General features: G+C 43.8%; 2 protein-coding genes across 2 annotated transcripts; both read left to right on the top strand.

The window, feature by feature from the left end:
• Nucleotides 1-2,133: 2,133 nt before the first annotated feature.
• Nucleotides 2,134-21,718, top strand: LOC137276833 (uncharacterized). The gene is made up of 5 exons (XM_067808478.1): nucleotides 2,134-2,294; nucleotides 15,994-16,319; nucleotides 18,091-18,446; nucleotides 19,542-19,932; nucleotides 20,376-21,718. Exons 2-5 carry the CDS (start codon nucleotides 16,004-16,006, stop codon nucleotides 21,104-21,106), a joined length of 1,794 nt encoding a protein of 597 aa, XP_067664579.1. The 5' UTR covers nucleotides 2,134-2,294; nucleotides 15,994-16,003; the 3' UTR covers nucleotides 21,107-21,718.
• Nucleotides 2,267-12,091, top strand: LOC137278884 (uncharacterized). Its single transcript, XM_067811384.1, has 4 exons — nucleotides 2,267-2,294; nucleotides 6,072-6,725; nucleotides 8,060-8,172; nucleotides 11,402-12,091. Exons 1-4 carry the CDS (start codon nucleotides 2,267-2,269, stop codon nucleotides 12,089-12,091), a joined length of 1,485 nt encoding a protein of 494 aa, XP_067667485.1.
• Nucleotides 21,719-22,176: the final 458 nt, after the last annotated feature.

Below are 22,176 nucleotides of genomic sequence, written 5' to 3'. Positions count from 1 at the left end.
ATACACATGCTTCAAGGCTGTACGGAATGCTGAGCCCTCTGGTGTATAGTACGTCTATCCTTCGAAGAGGCATGTCTAGATAAGCGGACAGTACAAAGACCGTGACGCCAGTCTGTTGTTTTTACTCCTTTTTTCAGACCTTCTCATTTAAACTGTTGATTCCACCCCCGAAGATCTCGAGAAGGAGCTAGTGCTTACAGACTATGGGTCACTGCCGGGGAGAATCTGGGATACAATTTCCGCACCAGACAGGATAACAACATCAAAACATGCTGCCATGGATTGAAGTAGATGGAAAGACGGTCTGAGTGCCAGGCAGGATAACAACATCACAACTTGCTGCCATGGATTAAAGTAGATGGAGGTACAGTCTGAGCGCCAAGTAGGCTGGCAACATCACAACTTGTTCCCATGGATTAAAGTAGATGGAGGTACAGTCTGAGCGCCAAGTAGACTGGCAACATCACAACTTGCTGCCATGGATTAAAGTAGATGGAGGTACAGTCTGAGCGCCAAGTAGGCTGGCAACATCACAACTTGCTGCCATGGATTAAAGTAGATGGAGTTACAGTCTCGGCACAACACAGTCTCCAACAAACTCAATGAATCTCTTGGACATCAATATTTTCCACAAGCAACTTCCCACAAATTAGTTAATGACAGAAAACCGTCAATTCGTCAATCTACAAAGAGTTTTGACGTCGGCTTATTATATAGACTTGTATGAACTGATGTTTTGCCGACCTTTATGAATGCATGCGTGATGATCAGGCCCTAGATTTTCGAAGATCTCTTAGCGCTAAGATAGTCGTAAGTACTATGCATTAACATTGACTTACGACTATCGTAGCGCTAAGAGAGCTTCGAAAATCTGGGCCCCGGGCCCTTATTCTCGAAACGTTCGTAGCCCTAAGAATTCTTATCTTTGATCGTAGCCAATGTGTTAAGAATGGGTTTAAGAAGTTCGTAGGGCTACGAACGTTTCGAGAATAGCTGGCCAGATAATCAAGTGATCAACAGCATGAACATGGATTTACTGATGTCATGTGTCAACCGAGCCTAACCACCTGGGCCCTTATTCTCGAAACGTTCGTAGCCCTAAGAATTCTTAACTTTGATCGTAGCCAATGTGTTAAGAATGGACTTAAGAAGTTCGTAGGGCTACGAACGTTTCGAGAATAGCTAGCCAGGTGGACAAGTGCGCTATACGTAATATATGTACGGACGGGTGTATATATGTGTATGGATGTTTGGATATAGTTGGCAGTTTGCAAATTAAACAAGGCTAAATTATTCTTTGCTATCACTGATTATCACAATATCATTATTCAACATTATGTCCATGGCGTGAGTACTTCACAACACGGTTTGGGTGATGTTTATACAATGGGTATTGTTTTTTCTGTTTTGTACCATATATTGCACAAATGGGGAGACATTAATAAACACGTTTGTATTGTATTGTATTGTAGTATAGTGTATCTTTTGTTTTGATGCCACAAGTAATCGAACCACTACTCTGTTCTCTAGACAGTAGCTCGATCCGCTACACTACGGAGACAGTAGTTGTAGAGGTGAGTGGGTGTCTTTTCAGGCTATCTTTTCAATGTTCAAGCTATGTCATAGCGGGGCACTCCAGAAAGTGACTTCACACACTTCACATTTAGAAGATCTAACCTGGATCCTCGCTAATTGCTGTTAAACCAATACTTGAGTGGCATAGACGTAGCAGGGTAGCATACAGCGTTTTGAGAAAGAGGAATGCATAGTTCACTTTCACCCATTTTCACGAGAGTTCCAATGGTCGTTTTTTAAAAGAATACTAATCTTTATGGCCTGCTTGTCAAAATAGCCCGCTAATGCAGTGGGTTTGTTGACCATCTCCCTGACTTCAAGAACACTGATGAATAACTAAGGACAAAACTAGAAAGAATTTAGTACAACGATCACATATGACAAAAGTCGTTATGATACATAAACACGTAGCAGTTTACTCAAAGATTTAAATGAAAATAGAAAATCCGCAGCGTAGTCACTGTGAAATTCCCGCTGGTCTAAATATACCTCTATGTCAGGTTGACATGCGGCGAACGGGGCAAAATGCGCATGTTCAAACGTGATGAAATAAAAGTCAAACGCGTAGTTTCGTATTCGGAATATATATATGCGATCTAATTTTAGAGGCTGTTGCGCGGCATTAAGTTTGCTGCTGGATGTTTCAAGGAATGATGCCGTGCACTAGGTAATCCAGCAGCTGGGAAAGAGAATGTCAGTCCACTTTGTCACAAGCGACGGTAGGTATTGTGCTAATTTTGTTCCATTTCAGATGTGTTGTTTCGAGCGAGCCTGTCCTTTTTCTACCGCTATGTAGACTAGATGGGCGTTCATTCCGCACTCCACTGAGTGTTTGTGACAGTGAGGCGAGACGATATCGCTCGCTGTAGCCAGTCGTGTACAGTGGGATTGCTGAGTCACGGGAATACGTCGCCCTGAGAGGGCATACAAGATCTTTCTGACTTTTCGAGTTACTCTAGAACGCATGTATAATCAACGCTGCATGCTAACTGATGTTGTCACCAACAAACTTTGTGTCATCTATACATATCTTGCTTAACGCTGTATAGCCTTTTTGGATAGTAGATTACTCTCTGGGGCTGGCGTAGTATGTTTGCTGAGATGTCTCCGACTGTTAGATGATCATATGAACTACACTTTACTGATCACAGTAACTGCTCACCTGGAGAACACTTTACAGACCACAGTAACTGCTCACCTGGAGTACACTTTACTGACCATAGTAACTGCTCACAGGAGTACACTTTACAGACCACAGTAACTACTCACAGGAGTACACTTTACAGACCACAGTAACTGCTTACAGGAGTACACTTTACTGATCACAGTAACTGCTCACAGGACCACAGTAACTGCTCACAGGAGTACACTTTACTGCTCACAGTAACTGCTCACAGGAGTACACTTTACTGCTCACAGTAACTGCTCACAGGAGTACACTTTACTGATCACAGTAACTGCTCACAGGAGTACACTTCACTGATCACAGTAACTGCTCACCTGGAGTACACTTTACTGACCACAGTAACTGCTCACCTGGAGTACACTTTACTGATCACAGTAACTGCTCACAGGAGTACACTTTACTGATCACAGTAACTGCTCACAGGACCGCAGAAACTGCTCACAGGAGTACACTTTACTGCTCACAGTAACTGCTCCCAGGAGTACACTTTACTGCTCACAGTAACTGCTCACAGGAGTACACTTTACTGACCACAGTAACTGCTCACAGGAGTACACTTTACTGATCACACTAACTGCTCACAGGAGTACACTTTACTGATCACAGTAACTGCTCACTGACCACAGTAACTGCTCACAGGAGTACACTTTACTGATCACAGTAACTGCTCACAGGAGTACACTTTACTGACCACAGTAACTGCTCACAGGCGTACACTTTACTGACCACAGTAACTGCTCACAGGAGTACACTTTACTGACCACAGTAACTGCTCACAGGAAAACACTTTACTGACCACAGTAACTGCTCACAGGAGTACACTTTACTGATCACAGTAACTGCTCACAGGAGTACATTTTAGTGACCACAGTAACTGCTCACAGTAACTGCTCACAGGAGTACACTTTACTGACCACAGTAACTGCTCACATGAGTACACTTTACACTTTGTGGTGTACAGGAGTACACTGTACACTTTACAGACCACAGTGTACAGTGTACACTTTACTGACAACAGTAACTCCTCACCAGGAGTACACTTTACTGATCACAGTAACTGCTCACCTGGAGTACACTTTACTGATCACAGTAACTGCTCACCTGGAGTACACTTTACTGATCACAATAACTGCTCATGAGGAGTAGACTTTACTTATCACAGTAACTGCTCACCTGGAGTACACTTTACAGATCACAGTAACTGCTCACCAGGAGTACACTTTACAGACCACAGTAACTGCTCACGTGGAGTACACTTTACAGACCACAGTAACTGCTCACCTGGAGTACACTTTACTCATCACAGTAACTGCTCACAGGAGTGCACTGTACACACCACAGTAACTGCTCACCTGGAGTACACTTTACTGACCACAGTAACTGCTCTCAGGAGTACACTTTACTGATCACACTAACTGCTCACCTGGAGTACACTTTACAGACCACAGTAACTGCTCACCTGGAGTACACTTTACTGATCACAGTAACTGCTCACAGGAGTACACTTTACTGACCACAGTAACTGCTCATAGGAGTACACTTTACTGATCACAGTAACTGCTCACCTGGAGTACACTTTACTGACCAGAGTAACTGCTCACCTGGAGTACACTTTACTGATCACAGAAACTGCTCACAGGAGTACACTTTACAGACCACAGTAACTGCTCACAGGAGTACACTTTACTGATCACAGTAACTGCTCACTTGGAGTACACGTCACTGATCACAGTAACTGCTCACCAGGAGTACACTTTACTGACCACAGTAACTGCTCACCAAGAGAACACTTTACTGACCACAGTAACTGCTTACAGGAGTACACTTTACTGATCACAGTAACTGCTCACCAGGAGTACACTTTACTGATCACAGTAACTGCTCACAGGAGTACACTTTACTGATCACAGTAACTGCTCACTGACCACAGTAACTGCTCACAGGAGTACACTTTACTGATCACAGTAACTGCTCACAGGAGTACACTTTACTGACCACAGTAACTGCTCACAGGCGTACACTTTACTGACCACAGTAACTGCTCACAGGAGTACACTTTACTGACCACAGTAACTGCTCACAGGAAAACACTTTACTGACCACAGTAACTGCTCACAGGAGTACACTTTACTGATCACAGTAACTGCTCACAGGAGTACATTTTAGTGACCACAGTAACTGCTCACAGGAGTACACTTTACTGACCACAGTAACTGCTCACATGAGTACACTTTACACTTTGTGGTGTACAGGAGTACACTGTACACTTTACAGACCACAGTGTACAGTGTACACTTTACTGACAACAGTAACTGCTCACCAGGAGTACACTTTACTGATCACAGTAACTGCTCACCTGGAGTACACTTTACTGATCACAGTAACTGCTCACCTGGAGTACACTTTACTGATCACAATAACTGCTCATGAGGAGTAGACTTTACTTATCACAGTAACTGCTCACCTGGAGTACACTTTACAGATCACAGTAACTGCTCACCAGGAGTACACTTTACAGACCACAGTAACTGCTCACGTGGAGTACACTTTACAGACCACAGTAACTGCTCACCTGGAGTACACTTTACTCATCACAGTAACTGCTCACAGGAGTGCACTGTACACACCACAGTAACTGCTCACCTGGAGTACACTTTACAGACCACAGTAACTGCTCACCTGGAGTACACTTCACTGATCACAGTAACTGCTCACCTGGAGTACACTTTACTGATCACAATAACTGCTCATGAGAAGTAGACTTTACTGATCACAGTAACTGCTCACCTGGAGTACACTTTACAGATCACAGTAACTGCTCACCAGGAGTACACTTTACTGATCACAGTAACTGCTCACGTGGAGTACACTTTACAGACCACAGTAACTGCTCACCTGGAGTACACTTTACTCATCACAGTAACTGCTCACAGGAGTGCACTGTACACACCACAGTAACTGCTCACCTGGAGTACACTTTACTGACCACAGTAACTGCTCTCAGGAGTACACTTTACTGATCACACTAACTGCTCACCTGGAGTACACTTTACAGACCACAGTAACTGCTCACCTTGAGTACACTTTACTGATCACAGTAACTGCTCACAGGAGTACACTTTACTGACCACAGTAACTGCTCATAGGAGTACACTTTACTGATCACAGTAACTGCTCACCTGGAGTACACTTTACTGACCACAGTAACTGCTCACCTGGAGTACACTTTACTGATCACAGAAACTGCTCACAGGAGTACACTTTACAGACCACAGTAACTGCTCACAGGAGTACACTTTACTGATCACAGTAACTGCTCACTTGGAGTACACGTCACTGATCACAGTAACTGCTCACCAGGAGTACACTTTACTGACCACAGTAACTGCTCACCAAGAGAACACTTTACTGACCACAGTAACTGCTCACCAGGAGAACACTTTACTGATCACAGTAACTGCTCACCAAGAGTACACTTTACTGATCACAGTAACTGCTCACCTGGAGTACACTTTACTGACAACAGTAACTGCTCACCAGGAGAACACTTTGCTGATCACAGTAACTGCTCACCTGGAGGACACTTTACTGACCACAGTAACTGCTCACCTGGAGGACACTTTACTGACCACAGTAACTGCTCACCTGGAGTACACTTTAGAGACCACAGTGACTGTTCACCTGGAGTACACTTTACTGACCACAGTAACTGCTCACCTGGAGGACACTTTACTGACCACAGTAACTGCTCACCTGGAGTACACTTTACAGACCACAGTGACTGTTCACCTGGAGTACACGTTACAGACCACAGTAACTGCTCCCCAGGAGTACACTTTACTGACTGCTCACGTGGAGTACACTTTGCAGACCACAGTAACTGCTCACCTGGAGTACACTTTACTGATCAGAGTAATTGCTCACCAGGAGTACACTTTACAGATCACAGTAACTGCTCACAGGAGTACACTTTACTGATCACAGTACCTGCTCACAGGAGTACACTTTACAGACCACAGTAACTGCTCACCTGGAGTCCACTTTACTGACCACAGTAACTGCTCACCTGTTGTACACTCTACTGACCACAGTAGCTGCTCCCCTCGGGTACACTTTACAGATCACAGGAACTGCTCACAGGAGTACACTTTACAGACCACAGTAACTGCTCACCTGGAGTACACTTTACTGACCACAGTAACTGCTCCCCTGGAGTACACTTTACTGACCACAGGAAATGCTCACCTGTTGTACACCTTACTGACCACAGTAACTGTTCACCTGGAGTACACTTTACTGATCACAGCAGCTGCTCACAGGAGTGCACTTTACTGATCACAATAACTGCTCATCAGGAGTACACTTTACTGATCACAGTAACTGCTCACCTGGAGTACACTTTACAGATCACAGTAACTGCTCACAGGAGTACACTTTACAGACCACGGTAACAGCTCACCTGGAGTACACTTTACTGATCACAGTAACTGCTCACCTGGAGTACACTTTACAGACCACAGTAACTGCTCACAGGAGTACACTTTACAGACCACAGTAACTGCTCACCTGGAGTACACTTTACTGATCACAGTAACTGCTCACAGGAGTACACTTTACTGATCACAATAACTGCTCATGAGGAGTACACTTTACTGATCACAGTAACTGCTCACAGGAGTACACTTTACAGACCACAGTAACTGCTCACTTGGAGTACACTTTACAGACCACAGTAACTGCTCACCAGAAGTACACTTTACTGATCAGAATAACTGCTCACCAGGAGTACACTTTACTGACCACAGTAACTGCTCACCAAGAGTATACTTTACTGACCACAGTAACTGCTCACAGGAGTACACTTTACAGACCACGGTAACAGCTCACCTGGAGTACACTTTACTGATCACAGTAACTGCTCACCTGGAGTACACTTTACAGACCACAGTAACTGCTCACAGGAGTACACTTTACAGACCACAGTAACTGCTCACCTGGAGTACACTTTACTGATCACAGTAACTGCTCACAGGAGTACACTTTACAGACCACAGTAACTGCTCACCTGGAGTACACTTTGCTGACCACAGTAACTGCTCCCCTGGAGTGCACTTTACTGACCACAGGAAATGCTCACCTGTTGTACACCTTACTGACCACAGTAACTATTCACCTGGAGTACACTTTACTGATCACAGAAACTGCTCACGGGAGTGCACTTTACTGATCACAATAACTGCTCATCAGGAGTACACTTTACTGATCACAGTAACTGCTCACCTGGAGTACACTTTGCAGATCACAGTAACTGCTCACAGGAGTACACTTTACAGACCACGGTAACAGCTCACCTGGAGTACACTTTACTGATCACAGTAACTGCTCACCTGGAGTACACTTTACAGACCACAGTAACTGCTCACAGGAGTACACTTTACAGACCACAGTAACTGCTCACCTGGAGTACACTTTACTGATCACAGTAACTGCTCACAGGAGTACACTTTACTGATCACAATAACTGCTCATGAGGAGTACACTTTACTGATCACAGTAACTGCTCACAGGAGTACACTTTACAGACCACAGTAACTGCTCACTTGGAGTGCACTTTACAGACCACAGTAACTGCTCACCAGAAGTACACTTTACTGATCAGAAGAACTGCTCACCAGGAGTACACTTTACTGACCACAGTAACTGCTCACCAAGAGTATACTTTACTGACCACAGTAACTGCTCACAGGAGTACACTTTACAGACCACGGTAACAGCTCACCTGGAGTACACTTTACAGACCACAGTAACTGCTCACCTGGAGTTCACTTTACTGATCACAGTAACTGCTCACAGGAGTACACTTTACTGATCACAGTAACTGCTCATGAGGAGTACACTTTACTGATCACAGTAACTGCTCACAGGAGTACACTTTACAGACCACAGTAACTGCTCACTTGGAGTACACTTTGCAGACCACAGTAACTGCTCACCAGAAGTACACTTTACTGATCAGAATAACTGCTCACCAGGAGTACACTTTACTGACCACAGTAACTGCTCACAGGAGTACACTTTACTGACCACAGTAACTGCTCACATGAGTACACTTTACACTTTGTGGTGTACAGGAGTACACTGTACACTTTACAGACCACAGTGTACAGTGTACACTTTACTGACAACAGTAACTGCTCACCAGGAGTACACTTTACTGATCACAGTAACTGCTCACCTGGAGTACACTTTACTGATCACAGTAACTGCTCACCTGGAGTACACTTTGCAGATCACAGTAACTGCTCACAGGAGTACACTTTACAGACCACGGTAACAGCTCACCTGGAGTACACTTTACTGATCACAGTAACTGCTCACCTGGAGTACACTTTACAGACCACAGTAACTGCTCACAGGAGTACACTTTACAGACCACAGTAACTGCTCACCTGGAGTACACTTTACTGATCACAGTAACTGCTCACAGGAGTACACTTTACTGATCACAATAACTGCTCATGAGGAGTACACTTTACTGATCACAGTAACTGCTCACAGGAGTACACTTTACAGACCACAGTAACTGCTCACTTGGAGTGCACTTTACAGACCACAGTAACTGCTCACCAGAAGTACACTTTACTGATCAGAAGAACTGCTCACCAGGAGTACACTTTACTGACCACAGTAACTGCTCACCAAGAGTATACTTTACTGACCACAGTAACTGCTCACAGGAGTACACTTTACAGACCACGGTAACAGCTCACCTGGAGTACACTTTACAGACCACAGTAACTGCTCACCTGGAGTTCACTTTACTGATCACAGTAACTGCTCACAGGAGTACACTTTACTGATCACAGTAACTGCTCATGAGGAGTACACTTTACTGATCACAGTAACTGCTCACAGGAGTACACTTTACAGACCACAGTAACTGCTCACTTGGAGTACACTTTGCAGACCACAGTAACTGCTCACCAGAAGTACACTTTACTGATCAGAATAACTGCTCACCAGGAGTACACTTTACTGACCACAGTAACTGCTCACCAGGAGTATACTTTACTGACCACAGTAACTACTCACCAGGAGTACACTTTACAGACTACAGTAACTACTCACCTGGAGTACACTTTACTGCTCACAGTAACTGCTCCCCAGGAGTACACTTTACTGATCACAGTAACTGCTCCCCAGGAGTACACTTTACAGACCACAGTAACTGCTCACAGGAGTACACTTTACAGACCACATTAACTGCTCACCTGGAGTTCACTTTACTGATCACAGTAACTGCTCACCAGGAGTATACTTTACTGACCACAGTAACTACTCACCTGGAGTACACTTTACTGCTCACAGTAACTGCTCCCCAGGAGTACACTTTACTGATCACAGTAACTGCTCACCAGGAGTACACTTTACTGATCACAGTAACTGCTCACAGGAGTACACTTTACTGATCACAGTAACTGCTCACTGACCACAGTAACTGCTCACAGGAGTACACTTTGCTGATCACAGTAACTGCTCACAGGAGTACACTTTACTGACCACAGTAACTGCTCACAGGCGTACACTTTACTGACCACAGTAACTGCTCACAGGAGTACACTTTACTGACCACAGTAACTGCTCACAGGAAAACACTTTACTGACCACAGTAACTGCTCACAGGAGTACACTTTACTGATCACAGTAACTGCTCACAGGAGTACATTTTAGTGACCACAGTAACTGCTCACAGGAGTACACTTTACTGACCACAGTCACTGCTCACATGAGTACACTTTACACTTTGTGGTGTACAGGAGTACACTGTACACTTTACAGACCACAGTGTACAGTGTACACTTTACTGACAACAGTAACTGCTCACCAGGAGTACACTTTACTGATCACAGTAACTGCTCACCTGGAGTACACTTTACTGATCACAGTAACTGCTCACCTGGAGTACACTTTACTGATCACAATAACTGCTCATGAGGAGTAGACTTTACTTATCACAGTAACTGCTCACCTGGAGTACACTTTACAGATCACAGTAACTGCTCACCAGGAGTACACTTTACAGACCACAGTAACTGCTCACGTGGAGTACACTTTACAGACCACAGTAACTGCTCACCTGGAGTACACTTTACTCATCACAGTAACTGCTCACAGGAGTGCACTGTACACACCACAGTAACTGCTCACCTGGAGTACACTTTACAGACCACAGTAACTGCTCACCTGGAGTACACTTCACTGATCACAGTAACTGCTCACCTGGAGTACACTTTACTGATCACAATAACTGCTCATGAGAAGTAGACTTTACTGATCACAGTAACTGCTCACCTGGAGTACACTTTACAGATCACAGTAACTGCTCACCAGGAGTACACTTTACTGATCACAGTAACTGCTCACGTGGAGTACACTTTACAGACCACAGTAACTGCTCACCTGGAGTACACTTTACTCATCACAGTAACTGCTCACAGGAGTGCACTGTACACACCACAGTAACTGCTCCCCAGGAGTACACTTTACTGACCACAGTAACTGCTCACCTGGAGTACACTTTACTGATCACAGAAACTGCTCACAGGAGTACACTTTACAGACCACAGTAACTGCTCACAGGAGTACACTTTACTGATCACAGTAACTGCTCACTTGGAGTACACGTCACTGATCACAGTAACTGCTCACCAGGAGTACACTTTACTGACCACAGTAACTGCTCACCAAGAGAACACTTTACTGACCACAGTAACTGCTCACCAGGAGAACACTTTACTGATCACAGTAACTGCTCACCAAGAGTACACTTTACTGATCACAGTAACTGCTCACCTGGAGTACACTTTACTGACAACAGTAACTGCTCACCAGGAGAACACTTTGCTGATCACAGTAACTGCTCACCTGGAGGACACTTTACTGACCACAGTAACTGCTCACCTGGAGGACACTTTACTGACCACAGTAACTGCTCACCTGGAGTACACTTTAGAGACCACAGTGACTGTTCACCTGGAGTACACTTTACTGACCACAGTAACTGCTCACCTGGAGGACACTTTACTGACCACAGTAACTGCTCACCTGGAGTACACTTTACAGACCACAGTGACTGTTCACCTGGAGTACACGTTACAGACCACAGTAACTGCTCCCCAGGAGTACACTTTACTGACTGCTCACGTGGAGTACACTTTGCAGACCACAGTAACTGCTCACCTGGAGTACACTTTACTGATCAGACTAATCGCTCACCAGGAGTACACTTTACAGATCACAGTAACTGCTCACAGGAGTACACTTTACTGATCGCAGTACCTGCTCACAGGAGTACACTTTACAGACCACAGTAACTGCTCACCTGGAGTACACTTTGCTGACCACAGTAACTGCTCACCTGTTGTACACTCTACTGACCACAGTAACTGCTCCCCTCGGGTACACTTTACAGATCACAGGAACTGCTCACAGGAGTACACTTTACAGACCACAGTAACTGCTCACCTGGAGTACACTTTACTGACCACAGTAACTGCTCCCCTGGAGTACACTTTACTGACCACAGGAAATGCTCACCTGTTGTACACCTTACTGACCACAGTAACTGTTCACCTGGAGTACACTTTACTGATCACAGCAGCTGCTCACAGGAGTGCACTTTACTGATCACAATAACTGCTCATCAGGAGTACACTTTACTGATCACAGTAACTGCTCACCTGGAGTACACTTTACAGATCACAGTAACTGCTCACAGGAGTACACTTTACAGACCACGGTAACAGCTCACCTGGAGTACACTTTACTGATCACAGTAACTGCTCACCTGGAGTACACTTTACAGACCACAGTAACTGCTCACAGGAGTACACTTTACAGACCACAGTAACTGCTCACCTGGAGTACACTTTACTGATCACAGTAACTGCTCACAGGAGTACACTTTACTGATCACAATAACTGCTCATGAGGAGTACACTTTACTGATCACAGTAACTGCTCACAGGAGTACACTTTACAGACCACAGTAACTGCTCACTTGGAGTACACTTTACAGACCACAGTAACTGCTCACCAGAAGTACACTTTACTGATCAGAATAACTGCTCACCAGGAGTACACTTTACTGACCACAGTAACTGCTCACCAAGAGTATACTTTACTGACCACAGTAACTGCTCACAGGAGAACACTTTACAGACCACGGTAACAGCTCACCTGGAGTACACTTTACTGATCACAGTAACTGCTCACCTGGAGTACACTTTACAGACCACAGTAACTGCTCACAGGAGTACACTTTACAGACCACAGTAACTGCTCACCTGGAGTACACTTTACTGATCACAGTAACTGCTCACAGGAGTACACTTTACAGACCACAGTAACTGCTCACCTGGAGTACACTTTGCTGACCACAGTAACTGCTCCCCTGGAGTGCACTTTACTGACCACAGGAAATGCTCACCTGTTGTACACCTTACTGACCACAGTAACTATTCACCTGGAGTACACTTTACTGATCACAGAAACTGCTCACGGGAGTGCACTTTACTGATCACAATAACTGCTCATCAGGAGTACACTTTACTGATCACAGTAACTGCTCACCTGGAGTACACTTTGCAGACCACAGTAACTGCTCACAGGAGTACACTTTACAGACCACAGTAACTGCTCACTTGGAGTACACTTTACAGACCACAGTAACTGCTCACCAGAAGTACACTTTACTGATCAGAATAACTGCTCACCAGGAGTACACTTTACTGACCACAGTAACTGCTCACCAAGAGTATACTTTACTGACCACAGTAACTGCTCACAGGAGTACACTTTACAGACCACGGTAACAGCTCACCTGGAGTACACTTTACTGATCACAGTAACTGCTCACCTGGAGTACACTTTACAGACCACAGTAACTGCTCACAGGAGTACACTTTACAGACCACAGTAACTGCTCACCTGGAGTACACTTTACTGATCACAGTAACTGCTCACAGGAGTACACTTTACTGATCACAATAACTGCTCATGAGGAGTACACTTTACTGATCACAGTAACTGCTCACAGGAGTACACTTTACAGACCACAGTAACTGCTCACTTGGAGTGCACTTTACAGACCACAGTAACTGCTCACCAGAAGTACACTTTACTGATCAGAAGAACTGCTCACCAGGAGTACACTTTACTGACCACAGTAACTGCTCACCAAGAGTATACTTTACTGACCACAGTAACTGCTCACAGGAGTACACTTTACAGACCACGGTAACAGCTCACCTTGAGTACACTTTACAGACCACAGTAACTGCTCACCTGGAGTTCACTTTACTGATCACAGTAACTGCTCACAGGAGTACACTTTACTGATCACAGTAACTGCTCATGAGGAGTACACTTTACTGATCACAGTAACTGCTCACAGGAGTACACTTTACAGACCACAGTAACTGCTCACTTGGAGTACACTTTGCAGACCACAGTAACTGCTCACCAGAAGTACACTTTACTGATCAGAATAACTGCTCACCAGGAGTACACTTTACTGACCACAGTAACTGCTCACCAGGAGTATACTTTACTGACCACAGTAACTACTCACCAGGAGTACACTTTACAGACTACAGTAACTACTCACCTGGAGTACACTTTACTGCTCACAGTAACTGCTCCCCAGGAGTACACTTTACTGATCACAGTAACTGCTCCCCAGGAGTACACTTTACAGACCACAGTAACTGCTCACAGGAGTACACTTTACAGACCACATTAACTGCTCACCTGGAGTTCACTTTACTGATCACAGTAACTGCTCACCAGGAGTATACTTTACTGACCACAGTAACTACTCACCAGGAGTACACTTTACAGACTACAGCAACTACTCACCTGGAGTACACTTTACTGCTCACAGTAACTGCTCCCCAGGAGTACACTTTACTGATCACAGTAACTGCTCCCCAGGAGTACAGTTTACTGATCACAGTAACTGCTCACCTGGACTATACTTCAGAGGTCAGCGACCTGAGTGTTTTATAACACCTTATATTTACAAATCGTAACTGCACATAGTTGAGAGTATACATGTATCGAGATTTCGTGCAGAGGGTGCTCTCATGATGGCCTCGACACTGCAGCAAGGCGTGTAGATAACACTTCATACATTGCATTACCACCGGTTCGGAAATTTCTTTCCGGTTCAAGGTGGACAAGGCAACATCCGGCCATAGTATGTTTATAATATGTTTATGATTGCAAGAGGATCGAAATCACTGCAATTTATATGAGTTCTTACCAATCCCCTTTTTCGTTTTTCGATTAATTTGTCAGATGCTCCCACATTACCGTATTTTCTCAATACATTGTCTTGGCGTATGCATTATTCGGGCTTTTGCTACCGACAGATTGCATTCAAAAAGGTAATAATGAAAAGATCCGGGGATTAATGCAGCTTTACCGAAATGCATGCTCTGCAGGACTGAATAGGGAGTATCTGAAAGGAATATTCGTGCTGACGCTTGATCGAGGACATACGATATGTGATGATGTCACAGTTCTGGGCTGTGGCTTCCCAGTTGATGACAGTTTACAAACGGACGTGACAGCTTCAACGTGCGTACCTCATATTGACATAGCACCCTTTCAATATCCGTAAGAAATATTTGCTGAAAGACGACTCAGTTTTAAGTCAAGAGTTTAGTTTTACCCCGCTTTGAGCATTGTTCCAGCAACATCACAACGAGGAACAATACAAATGGGATTCACACACTGTGCCCAGATAGTGGTATAAAGATGGATCTGTTTGTTTCAGGCCGCACATATATTGCAGTATTATGGCAACAACGTGTGATGTGCTGATGAGTCGCTAGGAGATACGGGTGATAGCAGGTGCTCAAACAAGGGTGATCGCATACTGCACCACCGATAGCACCTATCATGAATGCATGTAAAAGCTAGTCAACCGATCATCTGAAAACGTTCGTGAGCGCATGGTACCAGACAAAATGCGGAATTACCTTTTCCTGCTGCCACAGAGAGGTCAAAGTTTGAAATGCTCTTCATCTGTCCAACGTAAACGTTTTAGAAACCTTTAGTAAAACCCTGAACGTTGTAACTTTGATCGAACAGCGTGGGAGCATGTGAGGTATAGCATACTGTCATGTTCATTCTATTTATTTTTCATTGTAATTTCACGTTTGCAGTTTTGTAACAATGACACGTGATAATTACATTGGGGACCTGACCTCGAGGCTTGTTTCGCACATCCATGAGAAGGTGAAGGCCACCGTCCGCCCTCAGGTCGACGTGGAAAAGAGAGCCAGGCAGTTGGAAAAGACTATTCAACAAAAATTAGAAAAAGCCTTGAACAAGTCTCTGGATAATCTAGAGAAAAGGTTCTTCAAGTATGCAGACAAGTGTGTATCCCTTTCTGAAAACAGGAAGTTTGAACGGATCTCAAGCTGGATATCAAGGGCTGAGAACGACGTGGACGCCAACTTTAATGAAGGTCAAACACAAACAGGGTTCGGTAAGTGTACCAACTACCATCAGTATCTTCTAATGGAACGCGTCGGAGGCTGGGGTTGTACAAAACAATTATCAGCGTCAACGTTTGTTACAGAATGAGAGTAACGATCACCTTAGCACTAAGAGACTTTTGCACTGAACAGAGTGTGACACTCAATTTGCGATCGTAGTTACTATCGTAGTTTTAGTCTGGCGTATCCTACGTTTGAAAAGGTGATGTAGCCGGACTGTCTGTCATGGGTTGAGGAACTGTCCATCCTTTGGAAGAGTGTCCAATCCCACCTGCTGTATTGTGTGAGGTGAGAATGTGTCATATCTGTGTCAAGCAAAGCGATCTTAACGCTAAGGTGACAGTAATTCCCATTCTTTAACACAGGTTCGGTTGGCTTTGAACAACGGCACTCTATGAGGTAAAAGCGTGTCGGGGCTAAGATTTTATACGGTACATGTGGCCATGCTGTTCCTGACGGGTTCGACTGAATATATCGTCACATGAGAGTGTCCTACTTTACGCGACATACTGTCCTGGTGAGAGATTCTTCTGCTGCCCCACACAAACTCTAGTTCCGGGATGACAGGGCTTGTCCTAAAAGCGAGAGAGTGTCCAACCAGTTAGCTAATGTCTGTGCGTTAGACTGTACCCTGTTTTCTTTCAGTAACCCCTGTCCTGCTTCAGGCGTTCCTTGGGATTCACAAAACGTGAAAGCCAACAGTTTCCCAGCTTATGGAACAGAGTCCTTGGTGGGGGGTATTACATGTTTCCACGTAAATTCAGATGACAGATGACGAAATAGAAACATGTCTACTGAGTGAAATAGGCTCTCTGGTTATTCATTAATACGACTGCAGCCATTAAGCATGGAAATTCGTTAAGGACTACACAGCTGACATTTCCTCGTTTTTGCGACCTTATGCTTTCGCTGCTACAACATTACTCTGTGGAGTAATGTATTGTGACAACGTTGTGGCCAGCCGTTGCGATAAGTCGTTTTTACATTCACAAGGTTCAAAGTATTTGATGCTAACGTATGTTAAGTTGTCTTAACGTTTTATGTGACGTTGCCACCAATGTTTATCCTCGATGCACAATTAGGGGATAACTGTACCGTGTTTGACGACTTGGGGACGTATAACTGCGGTTATAATTTATTTGAACCAGGTCAAAGTTACAAAGGTCGTTATACTTCATTTACGACCGTATAAGCTTACCATATGATCAGAAAATAATAGCACTGACCAGTCAGTTCTTGCGTTACATACTGAGTTGAATTAGTTGAGTATTACCGAGTGTGCAATCTACATTTTCTGCGTCCATTCTTTACGCTACAACATTGAGTGCTTGCTTTCAAACGGCTTACTGCCACATCCTGGCTACAGTAACTCTTTCAGCAAGCCATGCTTGCCATAGAAGGCGACTCTGCTTGTCGTAAGAGGCGACTAACGGGTCAGGTGATCAGGCTCGCTGACTTGGCTGTCACGTGTCATCGGTTCCCAGTTGAGCAGACCGATGCTTGTGCTGTTGATCACTGGCTTGTCTGGTCCAGACTCGATTATTTACAGACCGCCACCAAATAGCTGGAATATTGCTGGGTGTTGGGTAAAATTTTAACTCATTTTAACTCATTTTAACTCTTGATTCAGCCACCCCACGTAGGTGTGACATTAACCACAATCCGATAACTTATCAGATATTGGTTGTTTAAATATTAAGATGTTTTCTTAGCTCTAACATTTGTGTTTTACTTATGTTTGAAGATGAAACCAATTCTTAGTTGCAGGCAGAGGCGATATCCATGGGCAAGTGCTGAAGGAATGTTATTATGACCTTGTGGACAACTTGAATATTTTAGGATCTCGTCTCCTTGATATTCTGTATGGAGAACACATAGTATCAGAATCCGACGACAGGAGCATTCGAGAAAAGACATCTAGTCGTGAACAGAATAAAGAATTTGTGGATATTATATGTCATAAATTATCTCCAGAAGAATTCAATGAGACTTTCCTTCCGGCACTTAAGGAAGATCATCCACTTGTGTTTACTAAATTGGTAGAAAAATTGTCCGAAATGGAAGAGAGCTATGAAGAACGGCAGTGCCTATCATGCAGAGTAAGAAATAATGTACAGGTATGTATAGAGATTTATTGGTTACAGAGAATAACCCCCCTCCATTACATCTTTATCACAATGTCAAGATTCAGTCGTTAATTACGGTCAGTAATCTTCAAAACAATTCGTTTACGCCAAAATGCGACTTTCTCGGATACTTGTTCATAATGTTTCGGGGTGCATGCAACCAAACTGGACCCAAAGTCAGTACAAAACATCTAAGATTAAAGTTTTAGGAATTCGTCTTGAGGATCACTGTCCCAGCATGCTCTGGTACAAGGTCGCTTCATCCACAAAGATATTATCACCGAGAGTCTGACGATCCAATAAGTAATGATTGAATGAGTTTTGTTTCACGCTCTTAGCAATATTCCAGCTATATGGTGGCGGCCTGTAAATGATCTGTGAGGACCACACAATCCAGTGATCAACAGAATGAGCTTCGATCTGCGCAAATGGGATACGATGACAGGTGTCATCTGTATGTCTGTCCACTCGATCCAGTTAGTTGCCACTCACAACAAGCATGAGTTACTAGAGATCAGTTGTGATCTTCACGGGAGCCTACACTTAATGACTTTCAGTTGATTTCATCTTCCTCGCATATCAGTGTAAATGAGACAGCCGAATATTTTCACCCAAAACTTCTGAAGTATTCGTTTGATGGAAATGTTGGTAGAACATATTAAGAGACATTCGTCTTTGTATATTAAGCACGTTTTATCCCTTGTGCTTTTGAAACTGCATACGATACCACATTTGGAGAAGCTTTCAGTTACTTGTTGAGACCAGATCTGTTTAATAAACCTGAGTTTTTCTGGAGAAACGAAACCAACTGCAAATGTGAAAATCATCATTTTAGCTTAGCCAGCTTGAGGATTAGTTGCAACAGAATCGTCTCGTTCTAAAAGGTTCTCCACTGGATAACACCTCGTATGCAAAGGCGCTTACCCAAAGACTTACCAAAGACTGATAATTGATTGCTCCAGATTCCAGGGGCATGGTAGTAATGCAACAGAGGTTGTATTCTCAGAATGATAACTTGTTTGATCTGTGAAAACTGGGTCACTTTGTTCATTCATTCCTCGCTAATGCCTATTTTCAAATGTGTAGGTGCATCGACTTGCAAAGCCTCTTCTAAGGAGGGGAGCAATCCATCTTTCACTGCACGCCGACCTGTGCCGAAGGGGGCTCTCAAACAGATGCAAGTGGGCAGAACTAGATCACCATCGCGTTCATCCCAGAGACGTCATTGAAGCTCTGGAAAAGAAATATCCAAACTATTACGACCAGTTCAAACAAAACAGAACAACGTCGTTGGAATGTTGTTGTCAACAGGAGCTCGGGAAGCGGGAGATTGTGGATGACCACGATATTGTGGATTATCCCAGTGTTAGGGATGATCCCAGTTATCCTCCATCAGAAAATCCATCAACCAAAGGGTCCGAAGTTGACATGCGGGATGTTGATGCATATGTAGATATCTGTGAAATAAAAGGAAAAGGTAAGCACGCCGTTTTATTTTGATCCGTTCTTGTTACTCTGAGTAAGTGCGGGTTTTATCATGTTAATATCCATTGACACACTGAAGTCAAGACGTTTGACTTTGACTCTGACACTGGAGGAACAACAAATATGAGCTTGACACCCTGCTCCTATACAATTAGTCGTAACCCGCGTGTACATTTATTAATCCACCCACTTCCACAGACAACCTGAAACTATAATGAGAAAAATACATGTAATAAAAATGTATAACGAATTCTCAATTTCACTAATTTCAAATATGCGTGAAAATGTCCATCTTTTAAGATACAAGGTACATTGATATACGGATTATGGCAAAGGATAATTCTTACTGATATCCTGTCTGTGCATTTATTAGATGTCCTAATCTTCATTCAGACCAGCTTCGATCGATTCTTATTCAGGGTGTACATATTTCAGATTACCCAGTGAAGCAAGGCAGTTGCCGTGGAATATGCCTTATCATTAACAACAAGAACTTCTCTACACCAAGGTTTCGGACAAGATCTGGGTCAGAGATTGATGTGGAAAAACTGAGTGCTACATTCACCAGACTGGGATTTCTAGTGGTGACAGAAATAGATTTAACTTCAGATCACATAAGAGCTCGAATTCGCGAATTTTCCAAACACACCGATTTCTCAGATTACGATGCGTTTATTTGCTGCTTGATGACGCACGGGAACAACGACATCCTATACGGGTCCGATGGAGCTAACATTCCTTTATCTGAGATTACGGCTGAGTTTACATCCAGCAAATGTCCATCACTGGCAGGCAAACCCAAGATATTCATTGTTCAAGCCGACAGAGGTAAGACTCGTATGCAGGGTTTCAAACTGCCCACTGAGATGGCCGAGGCTGGAGAAGGCGTTCAGACCGTCGCAGACATGGCCGACTTTCTCATCGGCTATTGCACACCTCATGGGTATGCTAGCTACAGGGGCAGATCTACGGGTAGCTGGTATATCAAGACGCTGTGTGAAGTGCTGGAGAGTAATGCGGACAGTCAAGATCTTCTGGCAAATCTGGTGGAAGTGAACGCAAGAGTTGCTGAGTTAATTGGGCGTCACGGCGAGCAACAGGTCCCAGCACCGATGTTTACTTTAACGAAATATCTGTATCTCACCATCGATCCACTGACTGTTTGAAAGCATGGAGTAAGTTTGATCAGATCATATAAGACATAGCGGTCACAGCAGACTTCACAGAAGAACCAGTATTCCATCGTGTCTACAGACATTAATCCTCTGTACTTTGTTACTTTGTTTTCCACGATGCGAGTATTAATTGTGTGTGTTGTTTATTGACCCGGGTCCCGACCACAACGTGCTCGTAGCGGTGCGACATTCCCAAGTCTGTTATAGACTGTAGATATACGACAGGTCGTATCGTTACGAACGCTCTGTGAATCAGAGCCCAGATTTTCGACGATCTCATAGCGCTAAGACAGTCGTAAGTCCCATATATTGACATTAGCTTGCGACTGTCTTAGCGCTATGAGATCTTCGGGACTATAGGCCCTGGACACTGAGTAATACGACTAGATGTACATATTTACAATGTGTGAGGCCCGTTTTGTTGTGTCCCCCGCCGTGATATTGTTACGTGAAAGCGGCGTATAACTAAACTCACTCACAATAAGGACAAACAAACGCCTAATGGCCATGTGAACATACGTGTGAATGTCAGAAAATTAACAAGGATTGCAAGGACATGTAAAAAATACTGACATATCAACATATATATTTTTAGAAAGTAAACTTTATTGATGTTTTTAAATATATGTGAAGTCACTTCGTATTTACACGCTCAGGTCTCTCCTAATTTTCTAAAAATGATTATATTCATTGTCATGCAAACCCGTGCTACATTACAGCCTACTGGTTAAAGCGTTCGCTCGTCACGCCAAAGACCCGGGTTCGATTCCCCAGATGGCCACGATATGTGAAACCCATTTCTAGTGTCTCCAGTGGTGACATTGCTGTAATATTACTAAAGGCGGCGTAAAACTAAACTCACTCACAGATTTGTCGTGACAGCGATGCCATTATTCAGATATTTTTAGTTTACCGCACCAAAGTGCCAACGATGTTTGCAAAACTACACTTCACTTCACCTTTCAAAACTATAGTCCAGTACGTTTGAGTAAGAAACCGACCGATGAATCGCATATTTAATCATTGTACAAAATTGACACATAAATATAATTAGTACACAC

The sequence above is a fragment of the Haliotis asinina genome, chromosome 3, assembly GCF_037392515.1.
Source record: "Haliotis asinina isolate JCU_RB_2024 chromosome 3, JCU_Hal_asi_v2, whole genome shotgun sequence".
NCBI lineage: Eukaryota > Metazoa > Mollusca > Gastropoda > Lepetellida > Haliotidae > Haliotis > Haliotis asinina.
This window is presented reverse-complemented; position numbering and strand designations above follow the sequence as displayed.

Coding starts and splice junctions, on each gene's coding strand:
- LOC137276833 (XM_067808478.1), top strand. CDS start 16,004: ATGACACGTGATAATTACATTGGGGACCTGACCTCGAGGCTTGTTTCG. Junction 16,320..18,090: donor TCAAACACAAACAGGGTTCG/GTAAGTGTACCA, acceptor ACCAATTCTTAG/TTGCAGGCAGAGGCGATATC. Junction 19,933..20,375: donor CTGTGAAATAAAAGGAAAAG/GTAAGCACGCCG, acceptor TACATATTTCAG/ATTACCCAGTGAAGCAAGGC.
- LOC137278884 (XM_067811384.1), top strand. CDS start 2,267: ATGTCAGTCCACTTTGTCACAAGCGACG. Junction 2,295..6,071: donor CCACTTTGTCACAAGCGACG/GTAGGTATTGTG, acceptor TACTGATCACAG/TAACTGCTCACTTGGAGTAC. Junction 8,173..11,401: donor AGTACACTTTACAGACCACA/GTAACTGCTCAC, acceptor AACTGCTCACAG/GAGTACACTTTACTGATCAC.